Genomic DNA, 19,043 nt, shown 5'->3' on the forward strand with positions numbered 1-19,043 from the left:
ACAAAATATTTGGCATGTTTACATTTTAATGCAGAATTTGCAATCATAACCTAATTTATTTTCAAAGTTGTATGCCCTTTGTTATTATGATTTGACAGAGAGAAACTTGAAAAATGGTAGCTGCATGCAAGTGTTTGACTGAAAACACCAGCAGGAGCCTCTTCATAAAAATTGCAGAGGATCTGAGAAGCCTTCAATCTGACTCTTACATAAACCTCTCTTGCTGCAAAGCTCGGCAAACATCAAACCTTCTCCCCCCACATGCTGCTTTATTTCTCACGTTCAAACATCTCCTCTCTTTATTCTACGTTTCAACCTCCAACAGAAAACACAGCAGGTTTGATTAGGCTTTGAAAATCATCCACATATAACGCAGCAATATTGTCTTTCTGTTCCTTTTCTCTTCCCCAAGCAGTGTCACATGTATCTTCACATCTTCTTGCCCACTCCCTCACCCCTCGTCTCCCCTCGTCTGTGGATATCTTGCTTGGCAGCGGCTCTGAGGTTTCAGAGCTGACTGGTGAAGCAGACGAGGAGTAAACACAGTGAGAGACAAACGGACAGTCAGACTGTGTAAACGAAGAGGCTGGCTCATTGCTACTGTCCGAGGAATAGACGTGTACGTCTGAGGAGGGAGAGGGGGGATGGGTGGGCTCACGGGAGCTGACAGGTCCTGGAGGCCTGGAGCTGATGTTTTAAATGTGAACCCAATGAAGACTGAGGCACAGGCGGCGTGTTGTGTCTGAAATGTATTTTCTTTCACACTTGACTGCCTCTGGAAGATGCTGCTGTGTATTATTGGCTGAAATGTGAAGCTTATATCACTCATATATGGTATGTCATATTGATTCAAGACTTTTTAGAAAGAGTTTGTTGATGGGGGGGGGGGGGGGGGGGTTTCAGGGTGAAATAATTACACCTCATACCACCTTAGTGATTTGGAAAAACTGGAATTATGTGTGCAGGCTCGAATTTATCATACATTTTTTCTTTTCAATAAAGTTTTTTAGGTAGAGTTGAAGTTCGTTTTATCCATTTCAGAACTGGCTTTTATGTTCCTCCTATTTAAACAATAATTTATTTTTAAAGTTTCACTATCTGATCCTAGTATAATTTGCCAGACTTTTATTTAATAATCTCCGCTTTTGATTAAGATTAAGGAAACTATTTTTTGTTTTTCAGTGTTACTGTAACATTGACTTCCAGTTTGAACCCTTAGGCGAACTGGCACAGAAACTGTTTGTTTGCTTTTGAGAAGCTGAGTTCAACTGCAAGGCATCAAAAACAAAGATGAACTCTGAAGCATCAGCTCCCAGATTGTCAAATCCATTGTGCATTTTCCAGAGCCAAAACACTCTTGTCCTCTGCTATCGACTCTGCAGTTTACAGGGTAATTATTGCATTGTGTAAACAGCTATTTCAGGGTCTGAGTATTGGCAAGCCTCAAAGCTCCCTCTCTCTCTTATCACAGAGAACCCAGCTCTCCACTTCTCTTTGAGTCAAAGGTTCTCACTGCAGATCTAGTCAGAAACGGAGATTGTGAAAAATAAAAGAGCTGCTCTTTACACGGCACCATCCATTTGGCTTACATTTCCGTACTTAAATCAAATGAGCAAGACTTTCTTGGCGGTTAGTTTTAATCAGCGAAAGTCTTATTTTCTTTTACTGTGTGAAATTTTGAGCAACTTGGACAAGTGAAAGGAGTCTCATGCCTAAAATGCTACCTTTAGCAAAATCTCAATATCTGAAGAAACCTGCAAAGACCTGATGAAATTCAAAAGAGAAAGTTTTATAAACCAACAGAAAGCCTGAAGAAAATTCAGGACATGTCCTCTCAAGACACTTAAAAAAAAAACTAAGTATTCAATTCAGGGCTGCACAGTGGCGCAGTTGGTAGCACTGTTGCCTTGCGGCAAGAAGGCCCTGGGTTCGACCCCTGCCCTTCCTGGCCAGGGGTCTTTCTGGACAAAGTTTGCATGCGTGGGTTCTTTCCGGGTACTCCGGCTTCCTCCCACAGTCCACAGTTAATTGGTCTCTCTAAATTCTCCCTAGGTGTGTGTGTGCGTGATTGTTTGTCCTGTCTGCGACAGACTGGCCAGTGTGTTCCCCCCCTCTCGCCCCTGAACGTTAGCTGGAGAAAGGCACCAGCACCTCCCGACTCCACTAGGGACAACGGTGTAAGAAAATGGATGGATGGAAGTATTCAATTCAATTATGATTAACATAATGTTGGAAATGTACCCTATTCTGTCTGATAATTTCACCAAATTGAATCATCATTCAGTAGAGAGAACTGATCCGAGCACTTAGCCCTGTGGCACTCCACAAGTAACTCTGGAGGTTTTAATATTAAACATATTAATGTGTTAAGATCAACCCAGTCAAAGTCCAGACCTGAATTTTGGAAATCAATGATTAAAAATTGTCTTTCAAAGAAGATTTTCTTCCAATTTGACTGAGCTTGATCGTTTTTTTACACAGAAGAATTTCCTTTGCAAGGCGCTTATAACCTGTGTTGCTGTTGTTTTTGACCGTAAGAATGATTGTGTCGGTCTCTGACTGAAAAACATTTTCTGAAATCCTTCTTCTTTTCCTTCTCAAACAAAGGGAGAGAGAACCATCTGTAATCTGTGCTTTCTTTGGATGAGGAGCCGTGGTGATACTCAGTCACGTCACAAAGTCAACACCAGGATGGTTTCATTCAGGGGAAAAGCACACAAAGGCTTCGGCCGTTGACTGAGTGCGATGAGCAAAGACTGCGGGCCGAGCAGAGCCGAGCCAGCGGACATTCCAGGCGAGCCGGGCATACTTGGAATCCTGTGGTACAAAGGGACACATTTCTCTTCCTCTTTGTCACTAAAAAACCCCATAAACTCCTTTGTTCTTTGGGAGAATGGATATCTTTTATATGTATAATTGCTGCCTCCTCTGGCATTCATTAATAAAACAGAAATTAAATCCCAGTTGAGTTAAAGAGAGGCTTGAGGAAGGAGTGATGGTGGAGACTGGAATGGTATGGAAGCTGCCTCAGGGCAAAACACAGCAACATTTTCTCTCTCTCGCTCTATCTATCTATCTATCTATCTATCTATCTATCTATCTATCTATCTATCTATCTATCTATCTATCTATCTATCTATCGTCAAGTATGTCTTTCTATCTTCACAAGGATTTTGCATTGACTTCCATTCATTTTTCAGTAATTTTTATTGTCTAACCATATGACCCCAAAACAACACTTGTCCTTATGGGGCCGGGCTTAGAGCCCCATAAGGAGCATCATAGTATTTATTGGAAAAATTAGCTTCATAAAGGTGAAGCTAATTTTCACCTTTATGAAAAGGTGAAAATTACACAAATGTATTTATATTTTCCTATTAAATAAATCATATTTCATAGGAAATATGAAATATGATTTATTTCATATTTCTTCAGAAGCCCATCAGTCTTCAGAAGGTTCATAATATTGGAGAAAATGTTGCAAATATGTAATAATGACAAGTACACGCACACACACACGGCACTAATAAACTCTTCACATTCCCAATGAAAAGCTCTTGGCTCCAAACACACCATCCAGAGCCTTGTTTGAAGCTGGAGTGTGACAGATGTAAGCCTTCCCTCTGGCCTATACACACGCTGCAGAAAATCAAACCAAACTGAATTATGAAAATAAGCCAAACACAGGAAAGAAATTGTGTGTGTGTGATTTTTGGAGGGGGTGGGGGTGCCCCGTCTGTCGAGCCAGTTTTCGGTTGACCACCACGGATGGGATGTGACACCGGGGATGAATAATACAATAGAGAGATGCAGCTCAGACGTGTCAGCAGCATCTGTCTCTGTCTGGGGCTGACGTGTGTCATCCTCCCTCCTCATTCAGAGTGCGGCGCAGAGGCTTGCAAAAAACTAATGAAGCAAGCACATGCTGTATTAACACACACACACACACACCGTCTTTGATCGTACTCGCATACAGAGGAGGTTAAATTGTGCAGCACAGGTCAGACTGAATGAGGAGAGAAGCTGCCATGTGGCCTCTTTGTGAACACTTCAGGTTCCTATATCTGCCCCAGAGTGTCATTTTGTTCTTGATGCACAAAAGATTAGGGACTCAGATCAGCTACGTTAAGATAGAGCAAAAATACTGAATGATTTATGAGACTGGAGGGAAAAGCCAGTTGTTGCCGGGTGTTTTGTTCACGGTGGTAAGCGACCTGAGGAGGAGTTTGTTAAATGCTCCATTTGGTCGAGAGCCACAGAAGAACGATTAGAAAACGCAGAATAAAAAACAGAGACTGAGGAGGAGGAAGAGGAGGAACTGAGGAAGACATTTTCTGCATGCAAACAATAGTCTTCCTTTTTGTTGTTGAACCAGTTCTGGAGCAGGTTCCAGTAGATGACGGAGATCTGATGCGAGCTAATGTCACCTTATCTCATCATCCCACTTAATGCACTTTAACACTTTGCCAAAAAGATCTGAGATGTCACTGGCCTGAAATAAGATAATTAAGATGAAACGAAAAGACAGAATACCGTTTGCATGTGTGTGCACGCCTGGGAGAAGCAGCTTCTTTTGGCTGGTTAACAGTTTCTGCTCTGTTGCGTAAGTTAAGGCCGAGGGCAATAAGGAAATTCAGCTCATGGCCAAAGGCTATAAACCGTAGGTAGAGGTGAACAAGTTCTGGTTTCTGTGTCTGTCTCTCAATTTGGATTTTAGGTTGCAATTTTTATGAATTCATCAATTGAGGGTTTTTTTTGGTTTGTTTTTTACATTTCAGTTTTAAGATAATTTAAGTCAAGCCACTTCACAAGACAAAAAGTTTCAATTCATAATGAATCAGCCACAACTGGGGCATATTACTATGCAAATGCATGCAGAGTTATGGAGACAAGTGTTGCAGAAAAAATAAAGGAAATACAGGACCACTGAACATGGGACACAGTCCAGTAGCATTTGTCTGGTTTTTAGGTTTTTCAATTGGCTGACTTTGTGTGGGCACAAAAACAACCAGCCACGTAGGAAAATTAAGGAAAGAATATCCCAGAGTGGTGCAAGCAAAACAACCTTTTCTGCAAAATATATCAAAAAAGTGATAGGTCTGCTGAAAGTGTTCAATGCTATTAAAAAAGCAGTCAAAAATGTGATTTTGCAGTTAAAGGCGTAGAACAGGTGCAAGGTTAATTTTCTTAATACTTTGGGATTTGAGCTGAAACTCTTCAAAGCAGCTGCACAAATCCACTCAGCCCTGTCTTATTCTGGTGCTTGGCACTGCAGCAGTTAGTGCCCTTTTGGTCCCTTGGCAGCGTCTTCCTGTCTCCTCCCCCTCTCCACCTACTCTCCACTCCGTCTTCAACAGCAGCCAGCAGACAAGCCATCCAGCTCTGCCAGGATCCAGCTTCTAAATCAGAGAAGCAGTGTTTAGATCCCGCTCTCAAAGCACGGATTCAGTGGCAAAACAAGCACTGCTGCCCTCTGCTCATCCAAAACGAAAGGAGGATGCAACAAGGAGGCTCTGTGTACTTATTCTCCTAAAATTAAACCTTACATCCTGCCAGAAACGTTGCAAATGAAACCTGTAGCATTTAAAATGCAATTGAAGAATATTTATACTAAAAGTCATGAAACCATCTTGTTTAGAGAGGGAAAAGCTGCTTCCTAATGCTTTATGTGAAAGTGAAAGGGGTCATGTTAGAGTGAAACACCACTTTGGGCTTTGTTCTTTCAAATGGACACTCGTAGAGAGCTCCAGAAGATAAGTCAAAGAAGTCAAAGTGCCCCATAAACAAGAGGGCATCAGGTCTTGGAGATGCTCCCAGCTCCTTTTACTTTAGATCCATTTTCAGTGCATTTCAGGTTTCAGGTCTCCCTGCAGGCCTCCAGCTGCCGTTTTACTCTCAGTCTGCGTGCTTGTGATGTTTTTCCTGTGCTTACTCTAAGGCACACATCCACCTTGACTTTTTGAGAGCTGATTTTTAATGATGGAAAACTTTTTTTTTTTACAAAAGGCTCCCAGCTCTTTGTGAGGAGAAAGAAACTTAGAGACTTTAAATTGCTCACATCTCCTGAGCTTTTTCATCCAAAGCTGCCGGGAATGTATTTACCTTGGCACTGCTACTATTTGTCTTGAACTAACTAAATGTGTTGCAGTGTGTGTGTGTGCGTGTGTGTGTGTGTTACATGAAAGAAATAGTAATCCTTTGAATAGCAACACAGACCTCCCACACTGCAAAAACCCTGATCAACAAATGGAAAATACTTAAAACCGAGGACGGCCGGTTTTTGTTTCCTTATGAAATTTTAAAGAGTTTCCTTTTTAGAGACTAAATAAAACACAATAACACACTGCAATAAAAACAGCTACGAATAAAGTCACTGGTGAATATTTAATGTTATAGATATGTTGGAGAAAAATCCAAACTGAAGGCAAAAGGCCTGTTGACGGGTTCTGATCCAGTTGTTTGTCCCTATTAATCAATCCCTATTAAAAATTTATGAAAACTTAAGAACTGGAGACGGAGTCCTGGGTTTTTATGGATCAAAATCATTAACCATGTGCTCTCAGCGTGAGTAAGATGGGTTCTGTGTCCCATTGATTAAAATGTTTTGCTGTAAAAAGTGCACACATTTTGAGAACATACGTTCTGGAGCTGGTAGGAGTGTGTCTTTGTTGCATCAGGCAGTGGTGTACTTAGAGCTGATGCCATCATGAGGAGAGAACATTGTGAAAACATGAAAGTTGCATCTTAGGACATCAGTCCACAAGTTACATCTTGGGCACAAATGGAAAAGCATACCACCAAATTAGCTGCAAAGTTACTTATGGGAAACAAAGTCGATATAAGTGTCCTTCCTTTGAATGCTCAGTATGAGCAAATACTTGTGCAGGAGTTTATCTGCAACCTGTCGTCTATCTTTTTGTGTTGCTTTAGGCATCTTCACTAAATATTTAGTGTTTTAAACCAAACTTATTGATTTCTGGGACACAGAACCAGTCCTCTTCCTGAACAGTAGGATGGATGGACTAAGGTGTCTATACTTGTATATCATTTTGAGGAGATGGACTTGACATCTTTGAAGACTTGGAAATTGTAACAATAGATAATAAATCTTGATTTTCAGATTTCTATTTTATTGACTTAAGGAAGCAAGGTGGTTGAGGTGATACTTTTAGAACACATCCTCAAATCTGAATCAATTTATATCAAATATGATTATTATAACCTACTGGAAGCTCACACAAACATAATATAATCATATTTCCCAAAGGATTTAAATGGATGTCAGGTGATCCTGACTGATCTAAAACAAGGGTAAATGATCTGGATTCATTGTCAGACAGTGAGGGGAAAAAAAAGATAGTGTGTGTAAATATCTGCCTTTAAATATTTTAGTATTGTTTTTAGCTGTGTGATTCTCTAAGGAAAAAGCTATCTGTATCTTAGACACAACACTGTTCTTAAGCTGGAAGAATGGAGAACTGCTATGAAAGGCTCATCTGTCAACGGTTACGGCCATTCCTCCCTTCCTGATAAAATGTGATCAACAGAAAAGCCAGGGAGTAAAACTGGTCCAACAGGACAGAGCCACCGAGCTCCAGCTGACTCCAAAATGCAGATCCCATGAAAAAGACAAAGGCAGAGTCAACACTGAGCACGCTTCCTTTATAATCCGTCTTTTCAGTTCACCTGAGGCGTCTCCTGTGACCCAACAATGGTTCTCCGTCTGATCTTATTTCCACCTGGCACAATGGCTCTCTGTGGAGGCCTTCTCAACAGGAACTTCCTTTGTTGATGTAAGATAGGAGATCAACCTAGCAGGGTGGAGGAACAAAGACTCTCATTCATCCAAACCAGAGCTAAGATAGTTTACATATTGTACAATCCATTAGAAATGTCTGTTGTAACACTGATGGAGCCCTGTGTCAATACAAGCCTCAACTATTTGGTTCTTCCTCTATCCCTAAAAACAACCACGGACAAACTCAAATAATTCGAATACTTTAGCTTGCACAAACCATATTTATCCCACAGGCAGTCTGAGAGGATATGTAAGCAGTGTGTAAAGCAGGGGCATGTTTTACTGCTGACTATCTTGCTGTTATCACATTTGGTCTTTTTTTAAAAAACAGACACATGGAGTTCCTCCTCTGACACTCAGGAGCAATGAAGCTGCAGCCAGGGAGCTCTCCATGTTTCACATTCTTCTCATAGCAAAACGTGGAGAAACAACAAGCTCTGGATAATAGCTCAGTGTTTGAAACCCAACAGAGGGTCAAGCAGAAGATAATTCTTTATTAACATTAACGTTTTCAGTTCATTTATTGTGTAAGGCAAACAATATAAATTGTTCAGTTTTAAGTATTGTTCAGTGAAATTAGTAGTAGCAGTTCATATATTCATAAACTGACTTTCTGCATTGAGTTTGCATGTTCTCCCCGTGTGTACATGGATCCTCTCTGGGTACCCGGCTTCCTTCATAGTCCAAACACTAGGCTAGGTTGATTGGATGCAGTAAACTACCTTTAGGTGTTTGTGGTATTTTGTCCTGTATTTCCTTGTGACTCGCTCAAGGCCTGGTAAATTATCCAGGGTGTACCTCCGCCTCGCCCAATGACAGCTGGAGATAGAGGCCAGCTCTCCCAGCGACTCTGCAAGAATAAGTGAGTATAGGTATTGACGGATGAATGATAAATACAATGAGTCACAGGTAGGCTTGTGTCTTAACAATTAAAATTATGACATTTTTATTTGCATCTCTTGTAAAAGGCACTTTTTAAAATAATTTATACACTTCTCAAAACTCAGTAGAACAATCTAGCCACTTTTGTAAGTTTCCACTGGTATTTATACAAGTTATCTTTTCTGATATGCTCCAAGTCTTTGAGGTTGTAAGAACGTCTTACTATCTTCCTCATCTGTAGCTCCATTCACAGATTAACAATTAAAATTCAGTTTAAATCTTGTCACAACTCACATCATCCAAGCATCTTCAAAGAGTGAGGAAAGGTATCTGGTAGCAGTTCCTCTTGCTGAGGCAATATTGCAGAGTATAATGGATGACAATGTTAGCAAGCACTGCTAATCCAACGAGGTGGAGGCCTCTTCAAAACATGATTATCACCTTAAGTCTGAAGAAACATGCATGTAAAATTAAAAGATTACTTCATACCTAAGTCTGCCAAGACTAGGAGTCATTTTGGGCTTAACTTTAAGCAATTCCAGAAGCACCAGTATAATTTTTTTTAAATGCACAAGATTATGCTAGTGCAGTAAAAGATTATTTTTAAGCTTTTTACATATTTTGATCAGAGGTGCCAGTAAGACTGACACTGTATTTACTGATCTAGCAACATTAATTAAGTACTTGAATGTCCCCAGACATTAAGTAATAAAAGGTATTTCATTGTGTCACATTGTCAACATGCCAAACTGACAGAAAAACACAGTAAAATAGATGTACACTGTAAATATTGACTTCTTAGATGTATGGATCCCTTAGGAGGCTCAATAAATCTGGATATTTATATTTTCAAATACATTAATTATATGAGTCATTCAACCAGAGCTGTCTGCTTAACCCATTTGTATTGTCTCTTCCAAGACTTTTTTTTAATTATTACACCAGAAACTTCTAAAACAAGTCCTGAGAATAATGTGTTTGGCCTGTCACGAGAATCAAAAAGATAATCCTTCATTCTGAAGACAGCAGTAAAAGCCTGAAGCCCCGGAATAGATTTATAGAGCCAAAACCGAAGTAGAAAACAACTGCTGACACAGAGTCTATCAAACTCAAATTTGTCCCAGTGTTTTATGGTGTTTGCCTGGTCGTTTCACTCTGTGGAGAGACTATTTGTCTCCGACTCGCACACAGACACAACAATGGCGGCCAAGACTCCGGACGTCCTGTGTTACATAAACAGCCTCGGAGCTGCGAGGTAGGTCTGACACATGACCGGACGCGATGGGCAGAGCAGTTGGAAAGAATGAGACAGGAGCAAAGACAGAGGAGGAAAAATAATTGTTGAGAGGAGACAGAGAAAAGCCACTAATGACAGCCGACAATAAAACAGGAAAAAAAAGGGCGACTACAGTAGTGTCTGCTGGATGACAATAAGGCAGGAACTAGCCGCCTTTAGTGTTCGAGAGGGATTGAAGGGCCGCAACCACAGGGCCTCGAAATAGAGCTTTGTCTGGGGGTAAGCTGTTATTAGGTCGTCTAAACACGGGGTCCTTAACACCCCGTTGCACCTCCTAGACGCTGCAAAAGGGTTAGTAAGCCAGCTGATTGGGTGGTCAGGATTATTTTGATGAGCAGTTAATAAAAACCTCAATAATCAGGGAGAATTATATGTTCCAGCAACCTTAGCTCAGCAGAAAGGCTCCACTGCACGTTGAATAGAAATTGTCTGTGTGAGTCACAAAACAGTTCAACAAGTAATTGTTTAAAACCTGCTTGCAAGGCAAAACACATATTTGAAGGCATTTATTGAGTTTTTGCAAAAAAAAATCTTCCCGTGAAATGTTGCTTTAGCTTTGCACAGTTTGTCCACACTCAAGATGAGACATGATTGTTAAACCCAGGATTGAGAAAGGGTAGTTCAGTTTTTGCCCTAGCTGTGGATCAGATGTCTGTTCACAAGAGTTTTGTGGATCTGGATTCCTTTGTGGCAGTACCAGATGTCAGGGCTTTCATGAGGCAGCATTATGCGTTTTCCACCCACATAGTATAACTTTATTGCTCAATCAAGTGACTATGCAACCTTCAGTTGTTATAAAAATGCTATATATATCAAATATGACTGATATATATATATAAAAATTACGAAGTCAAATTACTTGAAATTGGGTCTCTATCTCTTTAAGTACTGCCCTTTACATCACTCCTTTAACTCTTTAGCAACACTTTTACCGGCATTGCATTGAGATGTAGCTTGTATAATGAGTAAATAGAAATAATTTGAATAACTAACTTACCTAAAATAGAAAAATAGACTGAAGTAAAAATGTCTTTTTATGCAGCAAATATCTAGCTTAACTGTAATAAGGACTAGACTTTGTTAAGGGTTAGATTTAGACGTCGGTACATGAACAAAAATTTCTGAACCAGAAAATGGCCAATGGCGGTGTAGAATGAACTTTTCCAACCTCCTGTAGCAGCTAGCTATGCACAGGAACAAGTCAGAATCTGGTTTCAGCCGTTTAATTTTGTCCTCTATAACAACGGAGCAGGCGACATTTTGTTAGCATCTTTGATGATCAGAAAACAAGAAAATACAACATGCTGGTTGTGTGAAGGAAAAGTTGAGGTAAGCTGTTCGTAACCTTCAGTAACCACAAGAGGGTGCTCTAACCCTACATTACCTCTGATTAATAAAAATAATTCAGACAAAAATAATCATTTTGAGATTTTTATTACTAGGTCTCTCTAAGGCAGCGGTTTGTGCTCTAATGTGGCGCAGTGAATAAGATAAAGAAAAAAAAGAAAAGTACAAAAATCTGTTTTTTAGCCGTGTGCTACGGATGTCATAAGTGTCGGTACAAACAAGTTTACATAAAACAGACATTATAATCATTTGTTTTCCTCTTCAAGTATGCTACTATCCAAAGTGACTAGTGTAAAATTGGCAGAGGAAATAAAATATTTTGCGTGCTTATTTACATATTACAGGTCCAACAAGTGTGCATAAAATGCTTCTTCTGCTTTGTAGCACACACACAGAGACAAAAACACACATGTACACACAGTGGCACGACTGACCACATTCTGAAATATACAACAGTCAAGTACACCAAGCGTCCGAGTGCAGCGCGGCAACGTTTAAGACTTCATTTGATCAGAACAGTGGAACCTGCTGAGGATTGACGCAAAACTCTGGAGCAAAGCTAAAGTGCTCTTACACAAGTTCTTCCATCTGCTGCAGAGTTATGACCGTAGCCTGGAGTGAGCGACCACATGAAACGTCTATAGGAAAACATCTACTAACAGCATGCCGCATTATAGTTTAGGTCAAAGCCAGAGTTCTGGGCACAAGGCATGGGCAGGTTTCTGCTATCGCTGCTATATAAAGTTAGGCCTTAAAAAAAAAAAAAAAAAAAAAGCTACAATTTGTCGTCGTACCTTAAAATCCTTTCAATGAGATTCCAGAAAAAGTGCTGGAGTGATGGTGTTTTCTCAAGCTGTAAAGAGCAGCCCCGTCACTAACAGGCCTAGATGGCAACTGAGCGCCACCTACCACTTATTACGGTAATGCTGTTTTAAACTACAGTTGTGAAGCTACAAGCAGACTGGCTACCTGAGCAGATAGCCTGACTAAGCAGCCAATTTCAGCTGGTAATGTTTGTTTTACTCTATAAAGAGGAGTAATTTGTAGTATTTGAATGCAATTTGCATTTGGAAACCAATATGGTGATTGTTCTATATCAGGGGTCTGCAACCTTTACACACTAAGGAGTCGTTTATGTCCTTCATCCAGCTATATAAAACTTTAGGGTCACAAATGTCACAGAACCTTTGGTGAAAGGACAACTTAATTTTTAAATATCTGCTATAGGAAAATTAGTGGTCATTTTTAAAGAACCACCATCTTGTTTCTGGCTTTAGGTTTGAAAACAAAGAAAAACTATAAAACATTTACAAAAATTGGATTGATATATTTTCTTAGGTGGCATGTTGATGTTTGTAAAACAAAAGAAATGAGGCAAATAAAAACAAACAAAACCGTTTCCACCATAATGATGAGTAAATAATAAATTTTACAGATACTTCTGTTGTGGAAATTCAATGAAGAATTTATTCCATGGAAAAAATAATACTTAAAACTTGTTAAAATCTGCATTTTTCATATCCATATTAAAAACATGGTTCTGCACTGTTTTAGCCATTATGGAAGGACTAAAGAGCCACTGTTGACTGTGGAGGTGCAAGTTGCAACTACTGTTCAATATGTTGCTTATAAAGCCTGTAAATGTTCTAGATTATTGTAGCAACAACAGAAACAGCTGTTGCACTTCTGTTTTAAATACCAGAAATTAAACCTTAAAACATAAAGCATGCCAACCCATGCCTACTGATCCCACCGACATTCAACTGGTTCATCATCATCATCATGTCTACAGTGTAGATGAGGAGTGATCTGTAATCTGGCAGAGGAAGCGTATGCTTTCCAAAAAACAGACCCAATGCAGGATGTGAGCTGGACTACAAGATGTTGTAAACAATTGCTACGGACACTCCCTGACGAATTTTTCTTTTATAGGCAAGTAAATAAACCTTGTGGATAACCACAGAATGAGCACGGTGTCTTCAATCCTCTGTGCGTGTGCAGAGAGAGGAACAGAGGCAGCCGCATGTGTCTTTGGTTCAAACCACTAAAAAAAACAAAAAAAAGAGCAGACAATTATATTTTTAACTGATGCATAATCTTGGTGAAACCTCAATCATAAGTCGTACCACAGAGCCAACAGGCAGCGGACATCGAGTTTAGTTCGGACAACAAAAACAAGTGAGGAGAGAAAAATAAAATGCCTTCAATTTCAGTTAAATTACAGCAACATGTGATTATGGTTTTATCGACAGACGAGAGCGTCCACAGGTGTACCGTACTGAGCATACACAGAAGCCTGTGTGTGGGTGTGTGTAAAGTGTACACAGAAACAGACTTCCGCTGGATTTTCACAACCTGATTCACGACAAATGAACAAATGAAGCAACAGGAGGGCAGCTAATGCTGTAGGTCACATAAACTATGTACAAAAATATACAGGATATAAAATAAGCCGCTCCGGGTCACCCTACTGAGCTTGGTCTCTGTCTGCGAAGAGTAAAAAAAAAAAAAAAAATGGAAAGCTCCACATTTTCTCCTCAAGACATTTGTACATCTTTTAACATCCACAATCCTTCAAATGAAATATTATCAAACGTGAAACAGAGTCCAGTGAAACAAACTCAAAACAGTTTCGTGCATTAACTTTGAAATTGATAGTCAGCTGCAAAATACAAACTTTAGGTCTCCTTTTACTGCTCTGGTTGCGATTTACACGAGTAATGAGTGAGGAGAAACTCCTAAAACTTAGGCAGCCATTGCTATTTCTTCTTTTAAAATGAGTTCTCCAAACGCACTTCAGAATAGAGATGCACCCAGCAGCGGGCTGGTGATCTGCCTTAACCAGTGATCAGTTTGATGTTTGAGTTTCCAACCAGCAGAAAACTTCACGCATGAAAAGCAACCAGGTTGTCTTGACGACAACACTTTCAGTGTGAGCGCAGCTAACGAGTGAAGACGACTGAGTTTTGGTCCCACTTAGGTGATTAAAAATGAATCAGAGGAAGCACAGAGAGGCTAGTCAAAAGAAAACATGTCCAGACATGCCTGCGGTAGAAGAATCATAGGGCTCAAGGAAGTGTATTTTATACTTTTGAGCTTTTAACCAGGCTGGCGGTTAAAGGTTGGATTAATGTTGGCAGCCTTTCAGAAATTTTAACTAATGGAAGGATCTAAATACCTAGAGATGCATAATAACCTATAATATATAATGATAAGATTGTTTAAAATGTAAACTCCATGATCATTTTGTCTGAAACAGAAAAATCTTGTTTTACATCAACATTAAATCTGCCTCCTTTATGTCAAAAAGCCAGAAAAAGATATTCCTCTTGAAATCTGAGTAGAGATAAACAATATGAGCACATCAAGCTTTAAAAAAAAAAAAAAATCTGATTGGAAATTAGCCTCCAACTCACGATCAGAGCATCTGTACTATGAAGGGAACCGTCTGATGGCTCATCCTCTGATTCTGAAGTTTGTTTTTAAAGTCCAGCATGCAGACGCAGCTCACAGCAAACTCAACAGATTCAGTCTTTACCTGCAACACGTCGAAAATAACTGGGAACAGAACGTCTTTTAACCGAACCGTTTCTTTACTTTTTACTTTCTTCATCCTCTGTGAAACAAACTAAAGGGAAATTTCAAATTTGTTTTGCTATTTTGCCACTTATACAAGCACAATTCTGGAAGTCATTTTGACCAAACAAGATTGGCAGATTAGCGTTATGAAAACAAAGAAAAAACTCTCCAACTCTTCTAAGGAAAGTGTGTTCTTTGAGTCTCACTTAATATTTTTACACATATTACTAAAAAAACAAGCCCTCCTTTTGCTGAAATAAAAGGTTAGTTAACTTTCTAAACCAGCAACAAGACTGGTGTTGTTACAACATTTTCTTTTTTTTTTTTTTCGAAAGAAGCACATTAAAGACAAGTACCAAAAAATGCAATAAAGCTTTACAATCATAGAAGCTGTACAATCAACTTTTTACAACGTATTCCTCAGGAAATGTTCCTTCATTATTTTGGAAAGGAGTTTTTTTTTTTTTTGTTTTGCTTTGTTTTTTTTTACAGTGTGCAGATGAAACTTCAAGCAGAGTTTTTTTGATCACTTCTGAGGAAAAGCTTCATGATGGTCCAGGACCAGCAGGAGAGAGCGGTAAATATCCTTCACTGAACGTTTTGCTTCTCACAAACTGAAACTTGAACAAACCGAACTTCTTTTAGATAAAAATAAAAACGATCCTTCACCGTTCTCCTTTCAGTCAGATCCTGTTCAGAAATGTGTCTTGTGTCTTTGGATTAAAAATACTTAATTAAAATAATAATAAATCAACGCTGGACTCCTTCGTTTGAGGACACCTTTGTACCCCATACTTGTAAGTATATATACCTAAAAATTAAATAAAATATTAGAGGCAGCTTGGATAAAAATGTGAATTAGCAAAACGCTATCAAATAAAAAGTTGGGGACATTTCTCCACGCGAGCCTCGGCAATAAGTTGTGGTCAGACTGGGGGTCAGTGATTACTCATGGGGCAGCTGGAGCTTTAAAAAAATATGACGTCCTCCTTGTTGAGGTCCTCAGCAGGGAGGCTGTAGGGCGGCGTCACGCTGAGGCCATGAACGTTCAGCGAGGCGTTGGCCTGTGCGATTTGGCTGAGGCAGTGTGGCTGCAGGTGGGGCTGGAACGGGAGGGAGTCGGCGCTCTGGGAGTGGAGGTGGTGAACGGAAGGTGGAGGATGGGGCTGCACGCCCTGCATGGGGGGCTTCTGGGTGGAGCTGGTGGAGGAGGTGGGCTGTGCGTCTAATCCAGTCTGCTCTGGACTCAGCTGATCTGAAAACACCAGCAGGAAACAAAGGGTTAATCCAGAAATCATGAACAGCAGTATGTTTGCAATATTTCGAGCTGGTAAGAACTGGTGAAGGGGGGCAGATTTGGACTATTTTCCCCTCAGTTAAACATAAGACATATTTGGTATCCATGGAAACGCCAGAGTCTTGGCTAGAAGCTGATAAAAACCATTTGAGTGGAGCAGGAAGCTTTTGAGTTTATTACCAAGAGCTGCAGGACAAACATCAGTGACTAGGAACCTACATCAAAGGGACACGTATGGAGTTCTGGTTGTGCCAAAAATAATATATTTTGGTGGTTTATACATTTTATACAGTAATATGTGTATAAATTTGTAGCAATGTATATTTTTTAAAGTTGGTTTTTAAAAGACACACTTCAAATATAAATTTCTTATCGTTTTACAATATTTGAATAAAAAAATAAATGATCAAAAAAGGTAAAAAAATAAGTTTAGTAAGTTGAATAAATAGAAACACAGGAAACTCCCAGTTTTGCAGATGGTGCCGGCCTACGCCAAAGGCAAAACACCAAGGTATTTTTTTTCACTAAAACATCTTTAAATTTGCTTTAGTTTAGCTTAGCTACATCACTCTTTGCACAGGTAATGTACAGGTGGATCTACGGTTTCCAAAAGCTTGTAGCCTCATTTATGACATTTCTAAAAGGTTTATATGCTGTGTATGCAAAAACAATCTGGCGAGGGACAAATAAAAAAAATGTAAAAATCCACATTATTTTATGTTCCATCCTCAATTTCGCTGAAACTGCAGAAGCTGCTGTGATATTTACATTTCTGATGGAGTGCCCAAGTGCTAGCTTTATTTTCAATAGCAAGATTAATGACATACCGTTTGTAATTGCTGAAGTCATTTTAAACCCTTCAGAAAACCCTGTGTGGCCTACTTAGCCCTAACTGAACTGAATCACATGAGATCCTCCCAATGATTTTTGTTCTAAGTGATTGTGAGAGAGCAGGATTAAAACGTGTGTGTGTGTGTGTGTGTGTGTGTGAACAGAAGAGCTGGGTATTTATCAAAAGGAAGGATGAGAAACTGATGGGTGTTTACACAGGGCGAGGCCGGCATGAGGGTGAGCTTTCCAGAGGAATGCCACAGGGTGGGGTCCCACTTGTCCAGGTGAACAATCAGGTTTGTGTCCGTGAGAACCAACTTCAAAGTTCAAACGTGTGCAGCAGAAAAATGCAGCTTAGTAGTCAGCTCAGTTTTGGGTCATGCTCGAGAATGTTTGCAGATCTGTTTGTCATTCTTAACACGGGACGATTAATTGCTCATTATTGGTGAGTCAACCATAAAAATAATATTACACAAAATTGGAAGAGAATGTTAGTTTCAATTCTCTATTGTGTCTTTAGATGACATCTTAGTTTTGTTGTGACGCTTCCTTTATTTAGAAGAAAAATAGAATCAAAATAAAACAACGACGTAATAAATTATTTAAAATGGTTTGTACACTTTTCACACAAATATTCAAGCATTTTCAAGGTACGTTTTGAAACATGCCCAGCGCCACACTTTAGAGATAAAAAAAGTACAAATGAACTAAAGAAAACAGTTTGAATTCACTGCTGTTATTAGTAAATACTTTATGATAGTATTTTATATTCTATATCTAGGGATGAGTTAAACTAAAAATATAACAAACTGTTATGTTTATTCTCCTGACTGGTCAGAGAAAGTTACAAAAAATCTAAAAAAGATATTCTCATCAAGCTTTCTGACAGAGAGAAAAAAATGTTTTTTTTTAAATTATCTTTAAATATCTGGTTTCAATTATAAATAGTGCTGGGCACAATTAGGCTTTTAATCAAACGTTGGATTGCACTTTATTACCAAAGTGTGCAGTTTTAATATCAAGTCCTTTTAAGGACTCTATACAGAAATCAAGCACTTTCCAAACCTTCAAAACACCTAATAGAAAATCAAGCATTTTTCAGGGATTTCAAGCACCTCTATGAACCTTGTTAAAAGAAGAAGAAAATAAAGAAAGTCAGATTATACAAAAGCAGTCACAAAAAACTAGAGACATACAAGGTGTGGTATGGAAAACGCGATTTCTGTCACCTTAAAATTCAACACACAATTATCTACCACACACAGTTTCATAAATCACACGTGGATCTTGTCAGATGATAATTTCTTTGGCAAATTTTGATAAATGAGGTGCAGTGAAGATGTGTTTATCTGGACAGATACCTGAATGGTGAACCAGGGAGTGAGACTGGAGGGGCTGCTGATGGGGACTGAAGGAGCGTTTTTCCTTCAGGACGTTGTCGTCTCTAGCAGACAGTTTCAGGGGGAGCATCTGCTTCATGTCCACCGAGGCTAAGAGGAGGACGTCCAAAATGGAGAGACAAAAGAGACAGAGGGTTGGCAGATTGCAGTGTTAGGTGTGTGGAGCAGTGAAGCTTCCCACAGGGAATTATTTTTATAATTTTGAGGGTAAAACCAAATATACAGTGCTCTAACAGGCTTAAGGAATGTGTAAAAATTAATAAAACAATCTAATGATGCATTTTACAAAAGTTGTAGTTCTATAATTATTGTGGGAATCATAACTACTTAGAGTAAAAAGGAGGAGGAAATGTCTTATAGGCTCTAAATACTGTATGTCTCAATACAAGTGCAGACATGCAGAGAGGAATCTCAAAACATTCTTTTTCACATAATTTGGAATTATTTCAAAAAGAGCAACTCAAAACTTGTTTCCTTCTGAGATAAACATCTACATCTCCCACAGGCTGACAGCTGCAACGGTGTCACTGCTGGTGTCTGCTTCTGAACACTCAACAACGTTGTTAGGAGGACATGTTACCTGTTGCTCTAATTTCACACGTTGACTCCCAC

At 39.4% G+C, this 19,043-nt stretch overlaps 1 protein-coding gene across 4 annotated transcripts in view; it reads right to left on the reverse strand.

Moving 5' to 3' along the window:
- Nucleotides 1–11,394: 11,394 nt before the first annotated feature.
- The window catches only part of arhgef18 (Rho/Rac guanine nucleotide exchange factor 18), a 60,370-nt gene continuing 52,721 nt past the window's right edge, over nucleotides 11,395–19,043 (reverse strand). For 2 of the 4 annotated variants that reach the window (XM_023339357.1, XM_023339358.1), the window contains exons 31-32: nucleotides 18,393–18,521; nucleotides 11,395–16,158 (exon numbers count right to left, since the gene is read on the reverse strand). In XM_023339357.1, the coding sequence (XP_023195125.1) occupies nucleotides 15,872–16,158; nucleotides 18,393–18,521 (416 nt within the window). In that variant the 3' untranslated portion in view covers nucleotides 11,395–15,871. Of the gene's footprint in view, nucleotides 16,159–18,392; nucleotides 18,522–19,043 lie in introns of those variants that run through there. The other 2 variants (XR_002753264.1, XR_002753265.1) reach the window with 2 other exon arrangements.

Source organism: Xiphophorus maculatus, chromosome 9 (genome assembly GCF_002775205.1).
Source record: "Xiphophorus maculatus strain JP 163 A chromosome 9, X_maculatus-5.0-male, whole genome shotgun sequence".
NCBI lineage: Eukaryota > Metazoa > Chordata > Actinopteri > Cyprinodontiformes > Poeciliidae > Xiphophorus > Xiphophorus maculatus.